Genomic DNA, 20,017 nt, shown 5'->3' with positions numbered 1-20,017 from the left:
TGAGAGACCAGGTTTCTTAATGAATTTCTCATACTGATATAACGTCACACATCAGCCTAAAGTGAAGTGTGGTTAGGATACTTTGCAACCTTATTTATAACCTTTTCCAGAAAGGCCTTTTTGTTACATATACTATTTGCCTAGGATGAGCTGGTGTCAGTGGACATTTTTCTATCTTGTTTTAAACATTTTACTCTACTAAAGTTGGCTAGCAACCTAAGATGGCAGTGGCACAAGGTTTTTGTTTGTCCTTTGTCTATATTGTTCTTTGGCCTCCTTTCTGTCCTCTCAGGTCCACAATTGCCAAATATGGGAAGCCCTTTCACCAAAGAAAGCTGCTGCTTTCGCAGGCCAAGAGGCGGTTTGTGTGAGAGCCTGGATGTGGTGCCAGTACACATCCTGGCCTGAGTGTCTGTTCGGCAGATGTTGTGGCGATCATATAGCCACTGCCAATTTGAATGGTACAGATCCCCGTTGGCGGACCTTGTACATGGATGAACATGGTTCTCCTGCACTATTATCCTTAGGTTACTTAACAGTGCTATACAATAGAAATCAGTGTGGGACAGGATGCCCCTGCATTGGCAGTCTTAAGGAAATACAAGCAATACCAAAAACAAAATGAGTTAAATTCGTGGGTGGGGCTGAAAATGACAACACTCACTAAATATAGGGGGTCCCATTGAAAGGTCGGGGGAAACTGCAATCTGCAAATATTAAATACACACATATATACAATCAAAATACCAGTGCTATTTTATACATGGCATGTTTCTACACAAGACAGACCGCTCTCAAGGATGCAGGCAACTGCATACACATGTCACCCTTATTAAGGATCATCAGTGCAGTATAGTCTGAATCATTGCAGTTGTAGCATTAGGGCAAGTTGGGCTAACAGCAGCAAAGTTATGTTGGGTTTGCTGGTGTTTGCTACACCACATATGCACTCGGTTTCTGAGTTTAAGCATTAGAAGGTGGCAAATATGTATCAGAATTAGTAGAATCTGACACCTTATCTGAAATTCAAAATATACAGTACAATTACACGTGAACATGTTCCAGAACTTAGTTTGTCTATCTGCGTCAATGGAATGAAAGTGAACCAACTACTGCTCTCTTGACCAAAAGGAGGACGTGGATGCCCTATGAAAGCATACAAATAAATCATCAAAATTATAAAAGAGGGGCAGAGTGTAGTGGAAGGAGGCACTGTGAAACACAAAGATAAAGCACTCTGTCAATCCAAACTGTTGAATGACCTTAGTATAGCGACTGAGCGAGCGACTGTCTCAGCTGCACCACCCTGCTCTGAAGGAACCCCATTTCGCCAGTCTACGACGACCGACAAGCTTTGTTTGCCTCTTGACACCATTATCCCTGTGCAAAACCACAGAGCACCAGAAAATGGCTGGCGCTTCGTTTTGTTGATTGGTTGCATAGCAACCACCCTCGCATCGCATTTGTGCGACATCCGCTTTTCACAAGCACAGCTCTGCCGGAAGGCGCAAGCCAGCCCGCCTTTCTTAAGGCACCCTATTTAAGGCACAAGACTGTCTGTACCTGTCTGCCTGTCCGTGCTAACTGGCCACGGCATGCTGCCTGCAATCCCGCATTCGGCAGTCCCTATGACTGTTCCGAACATGTGTTATCGGCGGTATGAAAAGTCTGGTTCTTGTAACACTATCAGCTGCATACTTCCTGTCATTCTACCACGCCGGTGTCGACTGTGCTCCACACTCTTCTGCTGCATATGTGACCTCCCTTGTTACCTGTCCTCCCGACTTACAGCTCGCTTTTATTTGCAACCCTGCTCATCTCATGTTCCTCGTCATGTTATTCGCACGCCATGTCTGATCTCAATATCCAACACTACTGCTTGTGTGCACAAAATGTCCCAATGCTTTAAGTGGCCACGCACCAGATGTTAATTCATGCAGCGGTACGCAAGTCACCTTGTTACCTGCTGTCGTACCTCTAGATAGAAATGTGACTGTTAGGATGTGCCACACTAGTACGGAATTCTTAACTTTAGCTCGTGTCGCATCTAGATAGAAATGTGATTCTTAGCATGCACCACACTTAGAATTCTGAACTTTAGCTCGCATCGCATCTAGATAGAAATGTGACTGTTAGCATGTACCACACTTAGAATTCTGAACTTTAGCTGGTATTGCATCTAGATAGAAATGTGACTGTTAGGATGTGCCACACTAGTACGGAATTCTGAACTTTAGCTCATGTCGCACCTAGATAGAAATGTGACTGTTAGCATGTGCCACACTAGTACAGAATTCTGAACTTTAGCTCGCGTCGCATCTAGATAGAAATGTGACTGTTAGCATGCACCACACTTAGAATTATGAACCTAGCTTGTGTTGAATCTAGATAGAAATGTGACATGTACCGCACCTAGATGGAATCCCACAATTACAAGGACAGCAATGCCAACTAACCAACCAACTAACAATTCCATCCCTCTGCATACACCTCTTAAACTATAACCAAACACAACGACAAGCCTAAAACGCAGCAATCTGCACAAACTTCACAACAATGCAACAACAAAACAAACCACACAGACTTGCACAACAGCACATGACGGCTACGGACCATAAAACACCCCAAGCCCAGCCAATGGACCCACCGGGCTGAGGCTGCCAACAGCACATCACTGCTCTCTTGCACTTTTCCAGCTTATTCCCACTAACTCACCCCCTCTCCTCCCCTTTTTCAGAGCCGCCAGAGCGCCAGGGGACCACTTTGGTGGTGATAGTGCACGGTACAAGTGTCCTTTAACATTAACATAGTGTTTTATTTTCTTTTTAAGTAACCTCATGTGACCTGTTCATACATATCTGCTAATCATACTGTCATACTGCTAGTCACCCTGTATAGCCATGACACCCAGTTGATGTACGTTCACTGTTGATTGACACTTGCCACCATTTGTACAATACTTAAGCTCATTTTGCACTACTTAGTGGCGCTCCTGCCTGAACGCACCCTCAACTCACTGGCAGTTGCATCTTCGCTACACAAGCATCCTTGCACCTATATGTAACTCAACCTCGTATATTCGGTACTCATACCCACTCTTGTCACCATACGTGCCCATACTGTCTCACCAGCCGCTCTGCAGGCCTATTACAGAGTCATACAAACTCTGCACCTCACCCTCCCACATTTGTGTTCAACCCGCATCCAGCACGGCCCAGACAGCTACCACACACCATACTGCCATGGCGCAATTGCAGGCTCTCCTCTACATCATGGCAACAATACTATCTATCCTGAACGCTACTGCACCTAAAAAACTCCAACCACCTCACTCATTAGGACAAGAACAGCCATCCTACACCACCTGCCACAAGAACAGCTCCAACCTGCCTTTGTCAAATCATCACACCCTGCACAAGCACTCAAAACCCATCCTGAACTTGCCATATCCCGCCATTCACAGGAATGAAAGACTTGGCTCCCGCACCACCTCTCAGAGAACCACACATCAGAGAACCATTCCCCAAAATGCCCCTTTGGCCCACCCATACCACTACCATCTCCCACCACTCCCACACCAACACGTCTGATCACATAACTACCTCCAAACCGACACCCCCTTATCTTGCCCTCCCACTGCAGCTCCCCATATCAAATGGGCCCTTATCAATGCCAGGTCCCTAATCGGACATGCCCTTGATATAGCTGATCTCATCTCCTCCAACAAACTTGACTTTCTAGCAGTCACAGAAACGTGGCTACATCCAGCAGCAGGACCCTCTCTCATGCTAGCAGTCCCAGACCACTCCATCATTATTTTAGACAGAACCTCCAGCAGAGGTGGAGGTGTCGCCATCATAGCCAAAAACTCTCTAGGCATCAGAGAAGTCGTAAATCACCCCATTCCCATTGGGCAAACTCCTTTCTGTCAAACTTACCCTCTCTCATGCGCATACCCTTCTCATCCATATTCTCTACAGCCCCCCAGGCGCCATCTCCTCCTTCGAGGAAGACATCGCCCACCTCCTCACCCACAATACCAAACCCAGTTCCCAAATCATGCTCTTGGCCGATCTTAATCTAGGCCTTCACGACAACCTTGACACCAACGCTACTGCTCTAGAAAACGCTAACAGAGTTTGGCTTCTCTCTACGTATCTCAGATCCTACACACTGCAAAGGCAGAACCCTAGATTGGGCAGGAGACCTTAACTGTACCACTAAAATTCTCGCAAACTCCCTGTGCGCTTGTTCTGATCACAATGTCATCTCCTTCGAGATCAAAGACTTCAGGCAACCTTCACCTAAGGATCAACAAGCCCCTCCAGCCTTAACCAGAAACAATTGCCTAATCATACTAGAGTGCATACTCCCCTTAATTCAACCCCCCTAAACAACCTGAGCACAACGACACTGACCCATCCAAACTCGTCCACTCCTATAATCAGAACATTCTCAGTGCCCTCGACCAACCAGCCCCACTCAAACTTAGGAAAGCCAAGTCCCGTGCTCATCTAAACAACTGGTACACCCCGGAGGTAAAAGCACTACTCAAAGCCAAAAGAAGCGCCAAAGCAATCTGGAATAAAAACCCATCAGTTAAGAGCAAGGAAAATTTCAATACTGCCTCCAATGCCTGCAAAAAAGCAATATCGTAAACTAAGAGCGAGTCATTTAATAACAATCTCTACTGGCAAATCGAGCACCAAGGAGCTCTTATCCTGAAAGAACTGGAAACTCCCATATACCCACCTGACTTGTGTGACAAAGACACCCTCTGGTGTGCCAACATCCAAAAGGCCCTTCTAGATAAAACTGCTTCAAATACAAGCGAAAAATCTAAGCTAAAAGGATCTGTCTAGCTTCTTGCACCAAACCCAGGGTCCAGGAAACCACCTCGACCACTCAAAGTGCCCATAACCACAAGGTGCCCATATCAGATAGAGACTGAATTCACCCCAGTCACTAGTGAAGAAGTAGAAACCATCATTGCGAGCCTCAAACCCTCCAAATGCCAAGGCGACATCTGCCCTGCCACAATCATAATGGAAGGAGCAAAAGAATGTGCTCCCTTTATCACCTCCTTTATCAACTCCTCATTTGCCTCATGCGCGGCCCCAAATAACCTCAAAGACGCCTGGGTTATGCCCATCCTTAAAAAAAACAATTTGGATCCCAGCATCCAAACTAATTATAGGCCGATAATAACAGTGCCCATTCTTCTGAAGATATTAGATAAAGCCGCCTATATTCAGATTCAAAAGCACCTTGAAGCCAACAATCTACTCTGCTGAGCCTCAAACAATCCGGGTTCAGACCTAGAGATGGAACGGAGACGGCCCTCCTAGACTTAAAAATCCAAATGGATGAGGCCAGGTACAAGGTAAAACCTGCCATGCTCCTCTCACTTGACTTATTGGGCTGCGTTCGATAGTGTCGATTATATTATCTTAACCACTCACCTCACCACAGCTGCCTCCTTTTCCCCCCAGAGCTACTGCCTGGGTCAACTCCTTTCTCTGTGACAGAACAATGAGAGCGTTCTCTCCAGTCGCTTCTGCAGAACCCTCCCTAATCATCTGTTGAGTCCCATAAGATTCCCGTGTCTCCTCCACCCTCCTGTTCGACCACTTAGATAACCTCAGCGTATCCTACACCAATTACACCGATGTTACATAAATCCTCATCACCCTCTCAGGTAATTACCAATCAGACTCACTACTCATGAATGACATCTACATTAAAATCCAAGCCTGCATGGCCAAACATGGTCTCTGTTTAAACGATGACAAGACCGAGCTCTTGTCATCGGCTCTAAACAGAGACTCAACAAATTAAGTCCTTAATACTCCTCCTTCAGCATTGATGGGCACAACATCAAAGTCAACAAGGACACCAAAACTCTAGGATTCTACTTGGACTCCTCCTTATCACTCCACAGACAAGTTAACGCAACAGCATCTGCCTAAACTTCCAAACCTATAAATGCTTGTAGACCTTTTCTGTTCCCCCTCAGATGCATCACCCTGGCCAGGGCCCTTATACTCTCCAAACTGGACTACTGCAACACACTATACTTAGGGACCAGTCAGAGAAACCTACACAAACTTCAAGTGTTGCAAAACAATGACTTCAGAGCAGCCCCAAATATCCCCTGCTCCAACCACATTTCACAAACCCGACGTAACTAATTGGCTCCCTATACAAGACAGAATCAACTTCAGAACCTTAATGATAGCACACAAGTGCCTTAACAGCGCAGCACCTAAGTACTTGGCTGACAAGTTTTCCAGAAAGGAATCCATCAGACCTACCAGAGCCAATTATATCCATTGCCTGAACAGCCTCAAATTCAAACTGGCCAAAGCAGGCGGCTCAAGATTCCCAGTGCTTACAACCAAGATGTGGAATACCCTGCCCCCTGACATAAGGATAGTACACCTTCATTCCCATCCTTCCGTTACAAGGTCAAATCTTGGCTCCTCTCAGTCTAACTAATGCCACACACCTCGGCCCTGGTCGATCCTGTGTGATTCTCCCCCACTGTATCCATCATAGCAACTCTTACCAACCACCTGTACTCTGTATCATAATACACCCCACCCTATTTATTTGCGTCTGCCCTTTAAGCAGCCACCGTCAAATGTCTTTGTAATTTATTGTTGGTACTCATATTTTTTGTCGGCATCTCTTGTAAGCATTCATGTCCTTTTCTCCTCTTGCAACGATTATTATACACCCTGCCTGTAACCCACTGCCAAACCTCCTGTATCATTGTTGTATTCTTGTACACCCAAGCATAAGCGCCCAGATAATTCAGGGTTTGGCGTGCTATATAAGCAAATAAACTAAACTAAAATATATAACTGAACCTGCAAATCTTTAGTTACCTGCGACTGCAGTAATTTTTCAGTCCACAGATAATGTTGGAAAACCATACAAGCTATACTTGTTATAACAAAACATGAAATTGCATTGCAGTGAAATGTTTCTAATGTGCACCTTCCAATCAATGAGAACCAGTGTCCTCTATGGTAAACTCTGAGCACAAGTCAACATTGTATTGTAATGTCTGAATTACCCAGCTTGTTTACGTTTGCTGATGGCTCTGCGAGGTCCATCATACTTCTACAAATCCACTGCTTTGTTCCCTAGGAGCTGCCACGCTTTAAGAACTTCTGCTCACATGCAGAGCAGCGTTTGAGGCATCCCATCATGTCAGGAAAATATTCCCACTTCAATGATGGCAGCAGCAAGAAAGCACATATTCTTATAACACATAACTTAAAAAATGAACATGGGAATTTTCAGGCACAGCAGTTATTTTGACACCATTTGCCATTCAAACAACTAATAACGACAGGCTTCGTCTTAGGCTTTCCGCATACATGAAGCTCTATAGTCGTTTCAACTACACACATTTAGGTAAGGGGGTGTGTTGGCAGGGCGGTCCTAAGGAGGCAAGGGGTAATCCCACCACTAAAAGAACAGGAAAAAATGAAAATGTGGGCTCCAGAATAAAATCCCATTTCACTCTTAGCAAAATGCAATTAAAAATGAAAATGTTAGCAATGCATGTAAATACAACTAATCAGAGAAAGGACAATCACATACAATAACTGGAGGTGTTAAAAGGTATTTCAGGATGCAATTTGGATTGACTGGTTCGGTCCTATGTTCTGCATTTGAGAAAATAATCATAATACATCTTGCTTAACACAATCCAGCACATTTTTTTACTGTGATATGAAAGGTGCTTATGTGGGAGGAATATAGAGCAAGAGTGGGGTGCAAAAAAGGAGACTCTGGAAAGACTTGGCTCGTTAGGATTCATGAACTGCAAAGTAAAGAACTAAAGCCTGCTACAAATGGAGACCTATTATAGTCTCTCAAGACATGCCGAATTCGCCATGCATGTCACTTGGTCTTTTCTTTCCATTATTTATGCATTAGACTAACTTGCAAGTAGTTTGGTAATCTTTTGTTGAGATTGCTGTAACACTGTAATTTTAGGGGGCAAAAATCATAATTTAAAAAAATGTAATATAGTGTGATACAGTTTGTAATTAAACTACGCACTTTAAAATGATCATTCAATCCAAGCAGATAAACCTATATATAAAAAAGTATTTTACATTACAACATAGCTCATATAAATGGCACCATTTATGATGTGAACAGTAGCTGCCATATTTCATACTTCAATATTAATTTAAATCAAATACATTTAATGTGCATATTTACTTAAATGTATCTTCTATTCTATAATATAGATTAGTTATTGCAATCGTTAAAGAGTGTACCTGCCAAGTTCCTTAGCCAGAATTATCTAGTCTTAATAATTTCCAAGTGTGTACAAACATTCCCAGATATTCCCAATGCAGGTTGTTAAAATGGATTTCTAGACTCTGGCCTGGTGGACAGATCGTAGGAGGCCACCCTGGGTGCATTGAACTGGGGAACTCAGGTTGGCCACAACCCAATCAAGGTATCAATAAAGAGCAGACAAGACTATTCTCAGGAGAGAGAGTGGGTCAAGGATCCACAGCGAGTCCACACAGTGAAGCGCATAATTCAGCTTAGACAGTAATGTAAAAAAATACTATATTTATTCTAGGCCTTAAACACACTAAAAAAATGAAACAAGCAGATGATACTATCATACAGCACTCAATAATAAACATATGTACAGTCACCATAGGTTCTTAAATACATTCAATGAATCTCGTCCTTGGGATTACCTCCCCAGTGCCAAGGACGACATCTCGTCCTTGGCACTTAAGGGGTTAATGAAGGAGAAAATGTTAGAAGCCTTTGAATGGTGAAATACCAAAATCACCAAAAAAGGCCTTGGCACTGGGGGGGAAAACCCATGACAGTTAAAACATTTATGAAATAAGGTAAGTGATGCAGTAGGATGAAACCAAGTCACAAGAAATATACCCTTGCTCCAGAAGTCCAATCCCTATGAAGAGTGGGGCATTCTGGCAAAAGTCACAGTGCTTCACCCCAGAATGAATCTGATGCAGGTTAATTACTTGTGTTGGTGAATGTTCATGAGAAGAGATGCAACAAAGTTACTGGTAATTAAAAATGTGTTCTTATCTTTCATGTTTCACTGCTCAGGTGAGACGACCAAAAAACAGTGGAATGGAACGATACAAAGAGTCTTGTTCTCAATGTTATCCTATGGAGGATAGTGGGAGACAAATGCATTGTGTTTGCTTCCCCCTCTGACTAAGACTTTCGTAGAAGACTGGATGGGCCAACTGGGAGGGGGAGCGAGAGGGGGGTGTTGATTCGAGTGAGATGTGCTCAGGAACTGCCGGTGGAAACCGAAGGCTTCACTTACCAGCAAAAAGTCAGGACAGGTTAAAAAACATAAGCAAAAGCTTTAGGGTTCATAGAACTATGATGGGAAAGTTGCCAAAAGAGAAATCATTCCCAACACAGGTCCTCACAATTACTGCACTCGGTAAGTAAATGCTGTATTGTTCCAGGAGAGGGGCATTGCATAACGGGCAAGTTATACTCTGTACAGTAATACCAAAACGTGGGCCCAGGGTCGACAATACAGATAACTGGTTGATTTCCATCAACATGAAAGTTCTTCTATATCTTACAGAAGGGAATTTCAATATATATTGTTGAGGTTGGCGGTAACTTTTGGTAGAGGCAAAGTCAACTAGTGGCTCTAGCCTCGTCACATGCTTGTAGTTTCTACGCCAATCCCACAACTTAACTTATCGTTGATTGTTCCTTAAGCTCATGGAAGTTGAGATCCCAATCAATTTTCAGATCTATTGTGTCAAAGAAGTGCTTGTTGTTCATTCAAAATTAATGTAACATGTGGTTCCTCCTGCTTTTCAGAACCTCTCATAGCATAGATGATAAAGGACAAGAGCGGGGGAGGAGGAGGCTTTCAAATACAAGTGTGCCCTCCTCATCATTAAACAGGCTTCAAGGGACGTGAGTCCTAATTAAAGCCTAATGGCCTGTATCAGCACACATTGTGATGAACACAGACCTAGACGTCATTTTCGCCTCACGTTTGGTCAACCATGAGGGGTTTATCAGCAGTCAGCATTTTTTAATATTGAGATGTGAAAACCTTTAGTAACAATTATATAACAAAATGAATTAACACTAGTTGGGGGTCAAACATTATACCCATTTGTTTTATAGGTAATACATGGTTAATAGTATTATTTTCATTTATCAGGTTTTTGTTGTTTGCTGAACAGGCCATTTCAGTAATTAGATATGTACTATATTTTCAAGCTAAAGGTATAACATGCAGATATAAAAATAGAGGATGGAAATTAAATGAATGCAGAAGGTATAACCTACAGCCTTTGTATAGGACGGTTTGTGTGCATATTACCCAGAATACACATTTGCCATCCCTTGATTGGAATCACCCTACAAATAAACACAGATTAAATCATGCATGAAACAGAGGCAATAACAAATAGACTGAATAAACAAATACATCTAATTTGACAGTCAAGAATGAATAAGCAGTGTATTTGTAAAGTATGCACTTGGCCACTCATTTATCAAAAGTCAATTCCAAGGTACTATCACCTCTGTCCAGATCTCAACATCGAATATGTGTGAATCCACGTATTTCACAGATTATGTTGCAGATGTTAGGCAACAAGTTGCATAACAGCAATGCCACCATCCCAAAAACAGGCCTCCTTTAAAGCTTGAACTGCTATACATTTTTAGGTTGAAGGGATTAGACTACAAACTCTCAAGGCATTCTATGAAGATAAGCAAGCATGCTTACAACTGTGTTGAGGAGCGTATAGAGAGTAACGCGCAACGCTTAGGACTGGCAAAAGGACTGGAGGATTTCAAAGGATTGTCCTACCGGTAGGGTACAGAGCCAGCCTCTTATGGCCCGAAAGGCCATAATAATTACTTCAATCTTGTTTCGCTAAAAACATACACAGGTGCACAAGGGTAATCCTTCACATAACTAGTAGGTTCCGATGGTGTGCTTTTGAGACAACAGGTTTCCAACTCATCTTTAGAGAGAACAAAGTTTCAGTTACATCTTCTGGGGTTACAGGTAGTACTGGGAAACTCAATTGGGTGGATATGGAGGACTAGAGTGTTGTTCTCTTGCAACACGAGTTCTCACCAACTCATTTGGACCAGATATGATTGTTCCCTTGCAGGATTACAGTAAGTACTTAGTGCTGCCCGAGCAGATTTGGAATTTGGATGGCTAGAAATGGCAAACGCGTACAAAGATAATAAAATATGCAAGTATACCTGAATATGGGTCTGCATCTTTTTCTTCTCATTTTGCAACCCTTGGTTCCGTTCTTCCTCCTCCTCCACCCGGGACTCTAGGTCATGCAGGATTTCTTCAAGTTCTTGCTTTTTGGCTGCAAGACGTGCTCTCATCTCTTCCGCCTCTGCAAACAGCTCAGTTTCAGCTTGCAGCTGCTCAGCCAGAATATTCTTCTCTTCTATGATCTGCAAGGTTGCATGAGGAAATGAGACATCTAGTGTAAATGCACTAAAGTGCAGTTGTGATATGTATAAGGAAAGACAAGCAAATGTGTCAAAAGAAATGTTACTTACCTGTAACAATACATGTGATGCTTAATCTATACAGTAGCAATATGCCTTGTATTATCCTGACAGTAGGCGTGTTAGGGAGGTTTTTTTGAAGCCCTCTGGTAATAGGGCCCCGAATACCAAACCAGTAGTATGTGCAGAGGGTGTACATCCAACACTCCCAAAGGTAACATGGCATAGCAGTCTGGCTTTACTCTTAGTTGGGAAGAGATCTTGAATCAAGTTACGTTAATTCCACAAAAATCACACCAAGTAATCTGCACAGTATATGCTGAAGTATATGTATTCCGCATTGTGAAGTTATGTAGTAACAAACACATTAATGTAACTACTTAAAGTCTGTTACAGTATACCCACAAAAACTAACAGTTCTCAGAAAAGATTATAAAACTGAATAAGACAGGTAAAGTTTAATAAAATATCATCTACTTTAGTTTGCTCTAGTTGTGTTGCAGTGATTATTCACTAAGACTTGAAATCACAGGTTTATATTAAAAATGCAGCAAATGCTTCAAAAACCTCAAGACCCAAAGGGGAATAAAGTAATACAGGCTGGTTAAATGTACGCAACAGTGTGTGGTAGTTTAAGGGAATTTAATCATTTCAAATAAGTTTGCCCATAAGAGCCTACAGGGCAGTCAATAACTTGCTTGCAGCTATAGGGAAAAGTTAAGTAAGTTATACTCGCAGTAGTGAAAGAAGAGGAACTCATCCAGCTGGGGGTTCAAGGAGGCCCTCGTCTGAAGAGATCCAGACCCATGTTCAACTACCAGAGGCCTGGGATGAGATTGCTGCACAGTAGGAAGGCAGCTCCTCTCACATTCCGGGAAACCTTGAATGTTGAACTCACACAGGGACCCAAAAGAAAAGGACAAGCAGCAATTTGGGCTCAGAGGACCTGGGGAAGGCTGCCCAGACTGAAGTTTTCGGCAAGCAAGGTTCAGGAAGTGCAGGCGCAATGTTCACCTACAATGTCAGGTTTGGGGCTGGCTATATGGTATTTCAGGACTCGGATTAAAAAAGTCTCAGAATGTGCCAGGACGAGAACTATGGCACCTAAGCTGAATTGGGAACGCTTCCAGATGCTCTATGACAAGGAAGGCACAGGAGCAACTGGAAAGCACACAGGATTAACCATAAACAGTAGGAGACAGGCTGCTCTGTTGAAGAGAGCCTCAAAACAGAGAAGAAGAAATCGTCCCTTAATGGAGAACAGCTGTGAGTGTGCGGCTCTGTGTCCCACGATTAAGCAGCAACAAGGCACTCGGGTACAGATGGCAGCATGGGGTCGTCCAGCATACACAGGGACCGGGAAACTTTCAATGGGGGATGAGAAGCTGCAACCAAGGACTGTCCAACAAAGTAGGGCAGCAGGAAGGTAGGCAATGCTTTAATTTCCCAGCATAGTAGGAACAAGTTACTTACCTGTAATCGTTGTTCTCCAGCATGGGTCTGGCATGGATTCACATGCTCATGAATATTCCCCGTCAGGCTGGGAATCCTCGGTAAAGAAAAAAATCAGTATCAGTTTCGTTTCTGATCTGTCTTTCTTAGTAGTAACTAATCACTGGTCTCTGGGTCATACTGCCCCCAGCCAATGACTGCCCTCTCCGTAAGCCCCGCCCCTGGCAGCCATCCTCAGATTTGGTAGCAGTATGACCAAGTGAAGAGCCGCAGAGGGGAAGGAGGGAGGGTTCGCATTTGAATCCATGCCAGACCCATGCTGGAGAACAACAGTTACAGGTAAGTAACTTGTTCCTTCTCCAGCATGGGGTCTGGCATGGATTCACATGCTCATGAATATAAGAATACATAGCAATACGCACATGCACAACCACGGGAGGTGGCAAGGCTCAACATTAAGCATTACATAAAACTGAACATTAAGCATCTCAACTCCTCACCAGGCTCACCTTAAGCGAACAGGTTGCGCAGCACTGCCTGGCCGACTCTGGACTCCTCCCTGGAATCCCAGTCAACGCAGTAGAATCTCGTGAAGGTGTGCGTCGACCTCCACGTAGCAGCCCTGCAGATGTCCAGCAAGGGCACACCAGACAAGAACGCCGTGGTAGCAGGGATCGCTCTGGTCGAATGGGCTCTCGGACGGCCGGGCAACGGTCGGTTTGCCAACCCTTGACAGTGCATGATGCAGCCGGAGAGCCATCTGGAAATGGAAGCCTTTGAGAGAGCCATCCCTTGGTTCACAGGTCCAAAGTTCACAAACAGCTGTGATGTCTTCCAAAAAAACTCTTTGTTTGGTCCACGTAGAACTTCAGCGCTCTAGCTACATCCAGTGAGTGCAAAGTCCTCTCGGCTGGCGACGAAGGCGACGGGAAAAAGACTGGTAACACCAAGGGCTCGTTGAGATGGAAGTCCGACGGCACCTTGGGCATGAAGGAGGGGTGCGTCCTCAGCACCACCCTCGTCTCGTGGAAAGTCAAGTATGGAGGCTTGCAGGAAAGGGCCTGAATCTCTCCCATGTGTCGTGCAGAGGTGATGGCCACAAGGAACGCTGTCTTCCACGACAGAAACTTGAACGGAGCCGAATGCAAGGGCTCGAATGGCGGGCTATTGAGCCTAGTCAGCACCATGTTGAGTTCCCACGCCGGGGCTGGAGCCTTCACTGGCGGGAACAAATGGAACAGTCCTTTCATAAACTCCTTCACCAGGCGATAAGACCACAGGAACGACCGTCCTGCAGTTCTGGTGTATCGGGAAATCACTGCCAGATGTATCTTGATGGAAGCGTGAGCTAGTCCAGCTTTGGCCAGAGACAGTAAGTACGGTAGCACTTGAGGGGCTGTAATCCGTAGAGGGTTAATCTTCTGTGCACTGCACCAGACAGAGAACCTCTTCCACTTGTGTCCGTAGCACTTGAGAGTTGAGGACGCCCTGGCCTTTGCAAGAACCTCTCTGCAGTCAGCCGGGATATCGTACCCTCCAAACTCTAGTGCTGCAGGAGTCAGGCCTGCAAGTTCAGCGACTCCGGGTCATGATGAAGAATGGCGCCTCCTTCTCTGGAGAGAATATCTGCGTCCATCGACAGTTTGACTGGTGGGGACGCTGACAAGTCCAGAAGGTCCGGGAACCATATCTGTCTCGGCCACCTCGGTGCGACGAGGATCATCCTGAATCGGGACCTCTTGAGTTGGTTGATGAGCCTGAGCAGCAACAGGCAACGGCGGGAATGCATACAGGGACAGGCCGTCCTAGGGAAACGGGAAAGCATTGCCCATGCTCCTCGGCTGGGGGAACCTGCTGGCGAACCTCTGGCACTTGGATTTTGTGGCCGTCGCGAACAGGTCGATTTGGGGTTTGCCCCATCGCCGGAAGAGTCGATCCACTTGATCCTGGCGTAGTTCCCACTCGTGGCAAGAGCGCAGCTCCCTGCTGAGCGAGTAGGCGATGGTGTTTTTTATCCCTGCTAGATGAAAAGGCACCAGAAACATCCCCTGGGCAACGGCCCAGTGCCGCAGATCCTGGGCTTCCTTGGATAGGGCTGGTGATCTGGTTCCTCCTGCTTTCGGATGTAGAACATTGTGGTGGTGTTGTCGGTGAAGATCCTCACCACCTTGCCCTTGAGGGACGGGAGGAATGACTTGAGGGCCCAGAACACTGCTCGGAGCTCCATTATGTGGATGTGGAGCGGCCTCTCCTCCGGTAGCCACAGGCCTCTCGAGTGAAGATCTCTGGTGTGCGCCTCACCCCACCCCTCCAGGGATGCATCCGTCGTCACTGTCACTTGGTATGCTGGGGTCTGAAAGTCCGTGCCCGCGGCGAGATGCGCGCGGGTGCCCCACCATCGAATTGCCTGGCGAAATACTTCGTTGAGCGAGATCTTGTCCTCGAAGTGTCTGTCGCTTGTGTCCAACGGGCGGCGAGGAACTCCTGCAGAGGACGCATCCGAAGCCTGCACAGGCGCACCAGGTAGATGCAAGAGGACATCATCCCGAGAAGGGACTTGATGGACCTCACTCTGGCCACGTCTGTGGCCAGCAGACGCTGTACCTTGCCCAGGATGGCCTGCGTTCTTTCCTCCGACGGCGATGCCAACTGCGCTACTGTATCGAGCTTGGCTCCCAGAAACAGCGCGACTTGCATCGGAACCAGGTGGGATTTGGGGAAGTTGATGGAGAATCCCAGGTCTGTGAGCAGCCGGACGGTCTTTGCTGTGTGTTCGACGGCAAGTTCCCTTGTCCCTGCTCGGATGAGCCAGTCGTCCAGGTAGGGGTAGACGTGATTCCCCTGCAGGCGGAGCCGCACCACAACTGGTGCCAGGCACTTGGTGAACACCCTGGGCGCTGACTTTAATCCGAATGGGAGGACCTTGAACTGGTAGTGCCGCCCTTGGACTCCTTTTAAGATGGGGATGTGAAAGTACGCATCCTCCAGATCCAGCGACGCTAGGAAGTCGCCTTCTTCCACCTGTCTCAGCACGTGCTGGAGGGTGACCATCCGGAACTTCTGTGCCTTGATGTATTTGTTTAGCCGACGCAAGTCCAGATTGGGATGGCAAACTCCCGTCTTTCTGATGAGGAAGTATCTTGATGGCTCCTTTCTTGAGCATCGCCCTCACCTCTAACAGCAGTTGAGGGATGTGGTTTTCCTTCCTGGCCACTGGAGGAATTCGGGGGAATTTATTTAGGAATTTTAGAGTGTGCCCGTGGGCCAGGGCATTAAGCACCCAGCGGTCGGTGGAGATGGACTCCCACACGCTGACGAACGTCGCTTGCTGGCCTCCCACCGGGGTTCTTCGGTGGGGGCCCAACGCCACGGCCGGTTCAGTCTGGTTTGGAAGCAGCCTTGCCTCCTTGGCCTCCCTGGCGACGACGGCGAGATCCACCGGACTTGCCTCGTCCCTGGTAGGCTTCTTGCGACGAGGAACAGGCCGCTTGACGGTCCTTGCTTACCTCCGGAGTTCCAAAAGGGCGGCCGCCGTCGCTGCAGAACTCCCAAGAGGCCCAAGCCGTCTCCGTGTCGGTCTTGATGGCCTGCAGTGACTCATCCACAGTCTTTCCAAACAGATTGTTCCCGTCAAAGGGCATGTCCAAAGCCTTGGCTTGCACGTCCTGGTGGAAATCTGTCACATTGAGCCACCCCCACCGTCGAAGGCAAACGCTGTTGCCCAACTGGCGGAAACCAGTGTCGGCAATGTCCGTGCCACAGTTATAACTTGGTTCGACGCCACCTCACCCTCCTGTAGGATCGCCAGGGCCTCTGCCCTCTTGTCATCCGGGAGGAAGTCCACAAGGGGGTGATATTGTACCACAATTCCCTGTCGTAGCGGGCCACAATTGCAGGGCATTGGCCGCCTTAATCGGCGTCGCTGCCGACGAGATGACTCGTCGTCCCACAGCATCCAGCTTCTTTCCCTCGCCGTCCGGTGGGGAAGTTGAGGATGAAGCCGATGCCCCCCCGCTTTCTTCTTGGCCGCCGCTGAGACGACCGAATCCGGGGTCGGCTGCGCCCTAAGGCACAACAGGGCGGCGTCGGGGACCCAGTACTACTTCTCGTACCAGTCCCTCTTGGCAGGTGTCTTGGATGGGTTCTTGAGGAGGACAAGACCCTCGTCCCAGATGTCATCCAACAACGGCACCGCGAGGACCGTCTTCCTTTTGGCCTCGCGCCGTTGGTAGAGGAAGCCTTCCTTCTCTTCAGGGCAGAGTTGAAAGAGCTCAGATGCCCTGGCAACCATGGCGTGGAAGGAGCCAATCTCGTCGGGCGGGGACGCCCACGGAATATTCGACGGGAGGCCAGTCCTGTCGTCACCACCGTCGTCATCATCATCCGTCCCTGTCGTGGCGGTGTCCGCGTGGTCCCTCGGGATCGGGGGAGGCGACAAAGGCTGAGAAGGTCGTGAGGGCTGAAGGGGTACTGGATGAATTCTCCTCCTCTTGTTCGGAGGGCTTCCCGACAGACCCGGCACAGCTGGGTCGTCCGTCGGGGGTAGGGGCAGTCTCGTCCTTATCTCCATGCATAAGGCTTGTATTGCCGTCAAAAGGGGCCACGAGTTGTCCTGAGGCTCGGGTTGCGACGGGCGTGCCGGGAGTGACGGTTGTTCCTTATCAGGAACCTCGTTGTCGTTGCAGCCCTCGCTCTCGGCGTCCCCCTCCTCGGGATTCCTCCCATGGGGCTGGGCCTCCTCCAAATTCTCGGTCAGCTCCTCCTCAGAGGTTGTGTCCGTAACGGCCTCCGCCCCCCCCTTTTTTCCACCGTGGGCTTCACGAGGGTCTTCTCAATGGGCTTAAAAGAGGATTCCCTCCGCGGAGGCAGGGCGCGCTTGAGGCCTTCACCTTAGGGGGAGGGTCACCGCCTCGCTCCCCCTCGGCCGGTTCCTCCGAGATCGACCGGGGCCTCTCCAGAAGCTTAGCTTAGTGGATTCTCTCTTCCCCGAGCCAGAGAGTTGGCTCGCGGTTGATGGCGTCGGTGAAGGTGCGCCCCGCCTGGCAGCCGAGGAGGCCGACCGTTCGGCACTCCCGGTGCCCGCGGACTTGCAGTGCTTTGCCTTCTTTTGGGCCCCCGTCACCGGGGCACCCTCACAGGACTTAGAAGACCGCTCAGAATTCTTCTTCTTCTCACCTGCTGGGCTCTTGCCTTCCAGTCAGTTGGAGAGATGGGTCCGGCAATCCCTCATCGTCCAATCTGATATGTTAAAGCAAAACGCACAGTCCTTCTCCACGTGCGTTTTGTCCTTGTGGAGGCAGTAAAGGCATTTCGAATGCTCGTCCTCCTTGAACACATTTTGTAGGTTGCATCCAGGGCAGATCCTAAACAGTTTGCCGGGAGTCGAGCTTCCCTTCTCCTGGGCCATGTTCTTCTCGTCCACGAGGTAGGCCTCAGAAGTTTCTGGAATCCTCCAAGAAGCGTAACTCGATGAAAACTTCACCCCTGAGGGGCGTAGATAAATCCGAAACGGGTCCCCGTTGATCGGAAGTAGAAACGGTGGAGCTTGAGGCTCGATTAACCCAAAAATGAGATAAACCTCTTTGAATAAAAGCACAAAACGCAGCAAAAGTGCGAGAGCTATAGTACGAGGACTCCCAACACTTGAGCGTGCGGTAAAAATCTGAGGATGGCTGCCATGGGCGGAGTTTAGGGAGAGGGCAGTCATTGGCTGGGGGCAGTATGACCCAGAGACCAGTGATTGGTTACTAAGAAAGACAGATCAGAAACGAAACTGATACTGATTTCTTTCTTTACCGAGGATTCCCAGCCTGACGACGGGGAATATTCATGAGAATGTGAATCCCTGCCAGACCCCATGCTGGAGAAGAGGCAGAAATGCTGAACATGAGAACTAAGGTTACAGCCAGTAAAAAAAAAGTGAAGTGCCGTAGAGACACTGTCCCTGTAACTTTGTTTTTGGTACATTTTCAGTTACTTGTAAGGTACGTGTAGGATGGGCTGGTGGCCAAGTAGAGTACCATATACTAAAAAATGCCCATGCCACAAGATATTCTCCTGTCCTTTGACCATCTTCCTGCCCTGGAGCAACCAGATTTTCCATATATGGTAATCACTTTCCTGGTGCTGCAGCTATTGCATGCAAAGTGGTGGTCTGTGTGTGTGACCGGATGTTGCAGGTGGATCTGTCTGGACTCAGTGCACATCTAAGAAACAAGTAATCTAGTAATCTCTAAAGAAACGTTTAGCAAACAATATTTGAGGAGGTCAATTGAAATTCACATTCAGTCAGAGTAGGTCACAAGAACCAAAGTTCCTATTTATTCTTGATGTTTGAGATTGTGGCAGGCCCAACACGTTTCGAGTAGTTAAGTAGTTGTAACAGCCTGTTTGGTATAAGTTGTAAAATTGTTGTTTATGAAAAATTAGCACTCCAATGTAGAATTCTGTACATATTTTTCCTTAGAATCGTTTTGATTTGCCCCTGATGAAGAGTGGATTACCACTCGAAACGCGTTGGGCCTGCCACAATCTCAAACATCAAGAATAAATATGAACTTTGGTTCTTGTGACCTACTCTGACTGAATGTGAATTTCTTCAATGGACCTCCTCAAATATTGTTTGCTAAAAGTTTCTTTAGAGATTACTAGAAAGATTGTATAAAATACAAACTAATTGTTGGTCTGGTCTTCCAGACATTGGAAAGTGTGCAGGGGACGCGAGTTCCCTAATAGGGAACTTTTTTGTTTCATATTACTTCATGCAGCCTAGGTGTCAAGGTTGCTTATTTCTCCTCTGCACCTCATATCTATCTTCTAATTCTTTTCACTATTTCTTCAAGACACTAACTCTATTCCTAATTACCTACATCAATAGGGTGTGCCATATTTGTCCAATTTTCCTTTTTCCTCAGTGCACATCTAAGTCAGGTGTGTCCGTTGCTAGGCAGATGCAGTAGCCAGAGGTTGTCCAGGATTCGACAGCCCATGCCAGTTTGACTGGTGCAGATACATG

General features: G+C 47.0%; 1 protein-coding gene across 2 annotated transcripts in view; it reads right to left on the bottom strand.

The window, feature by feature from the left end:
• The window catches only part of MYH10 (myosin heavy chain 10), a 1,173,511-nt gene that overhangs the window by 360,931 nt on the left and 792,563 nt on the right, over positions 1-20,017 (bottom strand). For both annotated transcript variants that reach the window (XM_069654592.1, XM_069654593.1), the window contains exon 24: positions 11,287-11,493. In XM_069654592.1, coding sequence (XP_069510693.1) covers positions 11,287-11,493 — 207 coding nt within the window. The remainder of the gene's footprint in view (positions 1-11,286; positions 11,494-20,017) is intronic.

Source organism: Ambystoma mexicanum, chromosome 3q, assembly GCF_040938575.1.
Source record: "Ambystoma mexicanum isolate Mex_15411 chromosome 3q, UKY_AmexF1_1, whole genome shotgun sequence".
Classification (NCBI taxonomy): domain Eukaryota; kingdom Metazoa; phylum Chordata; class Amphibia; order Caudata; family Ambystomatidae; genus Ambystoma; species Ambystoma mexicanum.
Note: the sequence above shows the minus strand (reverse complement) of the source record. Positions and strands in the feature narration are given on the sequence as shown.